Here is an 8225-nt window from a genome sequence, read left to right on the forward strand (position 1 = left end):
CTCCTGCAATAGATTCTTTAGGACGCGTCCACGCACGTTTCCAGTACCTTGCTTCTTTCTTCTTTCTTTCTTCTTTTTTTATGTGTGGACGCGTCCTCAAATTTTTCTTCCTTCTTTTGCAGCTGGAGGACGCGTCTTCTTCGTCACCTTTCCATCCATTCAAAGTTCTCAACAAACGCCTTGGAATTTATTCTCCACACTTGATCTCTTTCAAACCCGACTTCCCTGAATCTCATAGGACGAGCTCCTTCCTTAAAGAAGAAAGACGCATCTTTGAATCTCTCAACTCAAAGACTTCTATAATATCTGACTCCAGTTCCAATTCCATGGATCACACCCCATAAGCTCAAGAATGAAAAAGAAAGGACTCAAACTCAAAAGAACTTCAATTCTCCATACTAGGGCCGCCATCGAAGATTGGACGGATGATGAAATTGTACCCACAAGAAGTCAACAGCCCCTACGCATAATTGTTTCAGACAAGGACGCGCCTCCTTCTCAGGACGCGTCAGCTTCTCAGGACGCATCTCCCGTCCAAGACGCGCCCTCTCCTCACAGCGAGGGTGAATTTGAGGGAAGAGCCCCAGAACCTGAAAAATACCCCATTTCTCCTCAACAATCTGTTTCCCCACTAGAACATTGGGAACCCAGTGATGTAGAGCTTGATTTTGATTGGAAAGAACTGGAGGACCTCCCTGAGACTGAAAAGAATACTTGGAGGAAGAGAGAAAACAAATAAGCTTGTGTTGGGATGAAATCTACTGCAACTGATCTAGAGATTGGGTGGACCATGAAGTACTACGACATGGAGGGAATCTGGGCGCGTCCTCTCAGGATGATGAGGCCTCATATCTTTAACGTGGAAAATCTGAGGACTCCAAGAATGATTCTAACCCCAAAGCTTATTTCTTTAGGCGTGGGCACGCCCTTGCACCCCTACATCAAAAAGATCCTGAAATGGTATGATGTTGCCCACATTCAACTGTCTCCAAATTCGTACAAGCTAGCATGGGCTCTATTCATTATGTACCACAACCTTGGGTTGGGCGCGCCCTCTATGAAAGAGTTTAGCTTGTTCTACAACATCAGGAAATCCATCCCAGGCTACCACTTCTTGGTTGTCAACAAGTGGTTGAACAACAAAGGGTTTAATGAGGGAAAAATCAGCCACGAACGAGATTGGAAGGAGCCATTCTTTTACATCTATGATGTCAAAAGGGCTCGTGTTCGTTTTAACTTAGAGCCAAGTAAGTGCAACATCTAGGACGCGTCCTCTCCTGCAAGACGCGTCTTTTCCTTTGTTATTTTTTCCTTTCTCCTTTTTGTAACTCTCATCTCTCTTCTTTAGATAAAAGAACTCAGAAAGAGCTTACAGGAAGAAAGAAAAAGAAAGCTGCGAAGGTGTTGAAGTATGCCGAGAAGCACTTTAATCTTAAGGACATGATCACGGAGGCCAATCTCAAAAAGATTGGGGCTTTGTCTGCAAGGGTTGGCTCCATTTGTAAATACCGTGATTTTTACAATGGAAACCCCGTCTTAACTGCATTTGAGAAAGCTAGAGGGTTAAACGTAATAAAACTTGTCCAACTGGACATCAGTAGACAAGTAGATCTAGAGCAAGGTAAGAATCATTTGGACGCGTCTCTCATTAACGACGCGTCATGCGCACGTTCACCCCTTCTCTTACATGCATAACCTTAATCTAACTTATAGACGTTTACCACATCCTACTTTATGTCTTTAGACGCGTCTTTGCTCGGGGGCGCATCCTCCTCTACTGTTAGTTTGTCACTTATACCATTCTCATAGTCCATGATATGGGCGTTGTGTCCTCTATCTTGGACGCGTCATATGTTTAGGATGCGTCGTGATCCCATTGATGCACTTTTCATGTCTCTGCACAGCTTCATGCATTTATATATGTTCATATGCGTTTTAATTGACATCCATACCTTTATCTTTAAATTATGCTTATGGCGCGTCCTACTATAAGGATGCGTCTACCTCATCTGGCAAACACTTTTTCTATATTCATGTCACAGATATGACTTCTCTTCCAAAGGGATTCGTGATTGGAGCTTCCAAAAAGTTGAGATCCAAGAAGCAGGCTCATGCGAAATCTGATCCCAAAGCTAAGGATCCTACCCCTGGTGTGACACCTTCCCTCCCACCAAAAATCATCGACACCGCAGTGCTGGACATCCCTGAGAAGGAGGACGCGCCCTTAAAGCGTCAAAAGATTGTTCCTAACGACCAATCTTTCGTTCTCAGATATCTGGGCGCGTCCTCGGTTTGCGACTTTACTGAGGATGAAGTCAGGGGTTGGACTTTCAGGACTGAGCAACAGACAGAGGAGGCAATGGTGAGGGCTGCAGCTGAGCTTCATCTGGATGTCAGGCAAAGTGCTAACATGTCTACAAGACTCAGGGCGCATCTTGCTGCCACCGACACTGCAAAGAGCCAAGCTGAAGATAAGATAAAATCTTTGGAAAAGTACATTAATCTGCTTTCCCAAGAAAAGGATGCCAAGATCAAACGCCTGGAGGAAGAGAAGACGCGTCTTGAGACGGAGAAAGCTGTGTTGGAAGGTAATGTCTCCTCTATGGAGAAAACAATGGAGAGTGTTATCACACTAAATTCCACCATGCAGCTAGAGCTTGACACTCTAAATGATGACAGGCTGCATGGGTGGAAAGAGGAGAAAAAGATAGTCTATCAAAACGGCTTCGCAGCTGGGTTCGAAGAATGGTGCTCTCGGTTTATTGTCAATGACCTAAAGTATTCTTTTTCTAAGTTCGATGCAGACACCCAAACAAGGGTAAATGACTTCAGATTTAGGGCTGCAGATTCCATTAAGAGCAAAAGGATCTTTCTAGGCCTGGAGGAAGAGGACGCGTCCCCGGCACCTTCTCCCCTTAACGTTCATCCTCCTCCAACTGACACCCAAGACAAGCCTCAGGATGCGCCCCCTGCTTAGGACGCGTCTTCATTTGATCTACGCAACTTTTATCAGGACTATCCTAAGGGTACGGGCCCCTTCAAACCCTGCAACTTGTAATGACTATTTTTGAACTTGCTCGTTTTCATGATATTTCTCTTTAATTTGCCTCTGCATATCTTTTTCTTTATCAACTTTACTCTGTCACAAGTATGGGCGCGTCCTGTACAGAGGACGCGTCACCTTTTAAACATCGTTATTCTTTCTACTATCGCATATTAAGCAGGTGTTATTAATGGGCGCGTTCTTGTCTGGATAGTGTATTATTTTTTTTTAATGAGCATGATATCATGCTGCACTTGTGCATTCAGATAAGACACAGAGCTTCTGGGGCGCGTCCTTAGTTAGGATGCGTGTTCCCTTTTAATTATGTTTTGTCAAAATTAAAGAAACATAAAAATATTGGAGCATCAACCAAGATAACTTGGGCGCGTCCTTGGGAATAGTGTACGTCTTAGTTCCATTTTCACTTAAGTTTTTTTGTCCCTTTTGACAGTCACTAATTCAATTAACATCTGTATACTATCACTCAGGGCGTGCCCTATGGCTAGGACGCGTCATGCAACTAAGTAAATCAACAAATAAACTGCCCTTTGGAAAATTTTCAAAGTTTTTTATTAATAATGCGCTCTGGTGTCAAAAGTGCACCAGTCCCACGGCTACTATGCTCTGTGGGGAATTTATTCGAAAAACGATCCTTCAACTAGTTCTAAGGTAAGTAGTACATGCATTACCCCCCTAGGCTAGGAGGAATTTATTTAATTCTAGTCTACAATCTGGGCTTAGCCCTAAGTATATAATAAAAGAGGTATGTAAGGGGCCAAAGCCGCGGCTCACTGATAATACTTTGGGAGATGTTCCGCGTTCCACGCTCGCGGAACTAGCTTCCCTTCCATATCCTCAAGGTGATAAGTCCCTTTCCATAAAATTGTTTTTATCTTATATGGTCCTTCCCAATTAGCTCCAAATACACCATGCTGACGATTCTTCGTGTTTGGCATCACCTTCCTGAGCACCAAATCCCCTATCTTTAGCAACTGCCATTTTACCTTCTTGTTATAATACCTTGTGGCACGTTGCTGATACGCCACAAGCCTCAGCTGAGAATTCTCCCTTGTTTCTTCCAAAAGATCCAAATGAAGCCTTTGATTAACCTCTGCATCCTCCTCCACGTATCGATCTCTGCGAAGCGACCCCGAACCAACTTCCACGGGGACCATAGCTTCGTAGCCGTAAGTCAGCATAAATGGAGTTTCTCCCGTTATAGATCGTGGAGTAGTGTTATAGGACCACATCACTTTTGGGAGTTCTTCAGGCCAATTCCCTTTACGCTCCTCTAGTTTGGTCTTAAGGGTGTGCTTTATTATTTATTCACGACCTCTGTCTGTCCATTACTTTGGGGATGATAGACCGCTGCAAACTCCTTCTTAAATTTCAGGTCCTCACACAATTGTCACAATTCCTTGTTGTCGAACTGCTTCCCGTTGTCAGAGACAAGTTTGTAAGGAATACCAAAGTGGATTCTGCATTGAACCTTTTGAAGTATGAGGTCAAACTTTCTCCTTCTTTCTGTTTCACATTAGCCAGTGTGGTAACTGGTGGTGTGTACTTCACTGCAGCTTGAAATTGAGTCAAAAATAAAGTTTTCATCTGTTCTCAAGATATGATCACACCTGGACCAAGTTTCTGGAACCACTGCTGAGCGCCTTCTCTAAAAGTGGCCACCAGGAGACAGCATCGAGCCAAATCAGGTACTTGATATACATCCATCTCAATGTTTAAATGCCCCAGAAATTCCACAGGGTCAGAGTTCCCATAAAAACGCAAGTCATTGGTTGTGTTCATGTATCCTGCAAGCAATTGCGCCTCCCTCATGATAGCAGCAAAAAGAGAAGGAGCTTGCGCAGTCGTCGTTACTCTTCCTCCTTCAAGATGGTTGAGCAACCTCTTGAGATCGTTCACATTAAACGTCCCTACTCCAGGAATGGTTTGAATATTAGGTTGTTGGGGTTGCTCCGCGACTTGTTGTGGCTCCCCTTGATTAACCCCCGGGTGTAGCGGTGGATCTCACCGCCCCTCGCCCTGAGGTTGCGGCTGTGGTATGTTATCATCTTGATTTTGAACGTTTTCCTGCACGTGAGGTTCCTCTTGACCGCATCGCGGAATTTCATCATTATTTTGCACTCTTTTTTGAATCCGCCCGCCGTTCTGTCATGAGGACGCGCCCTGGACCCATTACCCGTAGCACTATAGGAAGCTACAGGAATAACGACAGGAGCTTCTTCAATGGAGGGTGTGCCATCTCTCCTACCATTGTAGGGTGTTCTCCCATATTGGTATCCCATCCTTCCTCGTCCATTCCTCTGATATCCCCGGTAGTGATTCTCGGGCCTTCCTGGCGGAGGGGCACGCTCGTGCTCACGGTGCCGCACCCTGTCATCCCTTTGGAATGTAGGGGGCACACGCATTGTATCACGGAGCCTCGCTTCTCCAGCGTTTCCTTCCTTTTTCCATTCTACCAGCATCATCCTCAAATCGTCATCTTCCAACCTTATGTCAAGCCTTCTTTTCAAGGTTGAAAAATCTCTTCCTTCCTCATCTAGATTTTGAGTGTTCTCTGCACGATGACGCTCGTCCATCGTACGCCCAGACCTATGTGGGTGTGGCATCACCTGGTTACCAAGGCGAGGCCTTTCCCTACCATCAGTATCCTAATCGACAAGCTCCACAATAGGTTCTACATCATCAGAATATTCCAAGCACCGGGGAGTAATTCGTGGGTTTTCTCCGCTGCCCTGGGTATCTCCTTCAACTACTGGCGCCTTCCCCACGGAGTGGCCATGATGGGGAAAATGACGACCTCTCCTCATTCTCCGATGCTCCACCGTATCCAGTCTTGAGTGTAAACTATTAAGAGTATCCCCCATGCGGTACAGCTGCTCCAAGATATCAGAGTTGCTGATGAGAACCGGAGGTGTCCCCCCCACATCCGGAGCTCTCGGTGGATCTGCCATATTTCAGGGAACGTAGGGTTCATGGCGAGTATAGCCTCCCCCGCCTTCTCCTTCAGATCTGCTATCAATTCCATCATAAAAACTTCCATCACGATTGTAAGATATTTTTTCCTCCTAAGATTACGATCTTAATTAGCACCCCTCCTTCAAGCACCAATTTGTTGACGGAGGAATCTGGTAACAACAAAGATTGAGGTTTCTCTCCAGAATTAAGATCTATGACGGTGGTTCTTCCCCGAAAAATCAAGCGGTGTGTGGTGGTTTGTGGTTATTTTAGGCTGAGATTGATCAGAGTAAGTGGTGGCTCTCTTATCAGCTCTCAACTTCTTACCCTCTCAATGTGCCTACGTACCCTTTTTATAGGGATCAAGCCTGACGTAGTTCTTGTGGAATAAGAAATCTAATGGGCTTAGACTTCTTATTCCTAGGCCTGGTAGAAGCCCATCCAAAGTCCGTCTTCCGCTAGCTTTAGGAATGTCCAACTATGAGGCCCAACCACGAAGGCCCAAGGCTCATCCGTAATCGCAGGACTTCACGGATAGTGCATCTCCCTGCGCAAGGATAACACCCTGCTACAGCTATCTCCCTTGATTTACGGACGCATGTATAGCCACGGTTCACCCCAAGTGTTGGACGCATCCCTGTCCCCCGAATGAGGATAACCCACCAGATAACAGGACAGGTGAACCCAAGCTCTTGGGTGCAAAGTGCAGGATGACTCCAAAGTTCTCCAACGAGGACACCCGTTGAATACAAGAAGAGAGTTCCCAAAGCACACGCCAATATTAACCCCGCAACTCCAACAAGGACACCCGTTGAATACAGGAGGAGGCCTTCATTCATCAGGCATACCCCTGGAGTCCTTCAAGATTTTCACGGACATCCCCCTCCTTGACCGTCTCAAGGAGGGAATTCTTCAAAGAGTACCTACAATAAATACGTTAGTAAAAACAATCTCCATTGTTCCTCTCCATACAAGCTTTGTCCTGAAGTGACCATTGAGAATACTTAGACCAAGCCCAGGTCGCGTCCTCAGGCTCTGGGCGCGTTCTTACCTTTATGAAACCTGTATTGTCTCCTCAGAAACCATCACATGAAGCATTCCATTACTCAGGACGCGCCCTAAGAAATACAGGCGCATCTCCGGGCCTTAACATGCCACAAGACTACATTTGCCAAGTCCCTTCACCATGGTTGACGCGTCCACATCTACTGGGCGCGTCCTTAACTAGTAATGCACTCCCATGCTTCACCATCACATGTCCGTAAAACATCTTCTAATATGTAGACGCGTCCTCCTTGCCTGGACGCGCCCTTACCTTCCATTATGTAATACCGGTCTTTACTTAACTAAATCCACATTTGACCCGAGTCACTCCAATGCCAAATTTTGGATATAACACCTATAATCTCTTCATGGTCGAGACCATAATCCAGCCCAAGATACAACTGCTGAATCATGGGTAGAATTACCGACTTCTTTCCGATCTCCTGTTTGAGTGCTGGTAATGTTGTACAAGTTGTATCAACATCCAGTTTCAAAAGCACATCATCCCACAGTGTTTTGATGAAGGCCATGATTACTACGTTGAAAAGAGTTTATATAAAATATGAAGATGAGAAAAGAAGGGTTTTACAGAGAGCAAGTGATAGAAAGATAATGAGATATTGATAATTCACATGTTAACTTGCGCGTATGTACCCATTTATCTAGTCAAATTTGTAATCTTCCTAAACCTTGGTCGGATAGGATAGGGTTTATTAAAAAAATACTTCAATTCAATTTTTAATTTAGTTCATTTTAAATTTAAATGATATTACTTCATGATAATTATATAAGTAAACGTATATGTTCATAACTTTTTAGAACATTTAAACTTATTTAGAGTGATAACATTGGTAATGGAAAAATATTATTATAATGAAATTATTATTTTATTAAGGGTAAAAATATAATGTCTCCATTATGTTGGTACCTTAAAAACTATTATTTTAGCATGGTGATTACTTAATTGATTAACTATAACTCTATAAAGATATTTGAAATAAAGCAATATTACTGATTGAACGACATAGTTTTATTGAAAATTCTAAGTGTATTTAAAAAAAATTATGTTTTAAATAAAATTTGATTTTTTATTTCACATGAATAGGATACGAATTATACTTGGTCTAATATTAATTTGATTTATCTGGGATCAGTGATTTACATT

General features: G+C 43.8%; 1 protein-coding gene across 1 annotated transcript; it reads right to left on the reverse strand.

Moving 5' to 3' along the window:
• Positions 1–3831: 3831 nt before the first annotated feature.
• On the reverse strand, positions 3832–4293 carry LOC141713975 (uncharacterized). Its single transcript, XM_074517525.1, has one exon. It carries the CDS (start codon positions 4291–4293, stop codon positions 3832–3834), a length of 462 nt encoding a protein of 153 aa, XP_074373626.1.
• Between the last annotated feature and the right edge of the window lie 3932 nt (positions 4294–8225).

The sequence above is a fragment of the Apium graveolens genome, chromosome 3 (genome assembly GCF_009905375.1).
Source record: "Apium graveolens cultivar Ventura chromosome 3, ASM990537v1, whole genome shotgun sequence".
NCBI lineage: Eukaryota > Viridiplantae > Streptophyta > Magnoliopsida > Apiales > Apiaceae > Apium > Apium graveolens.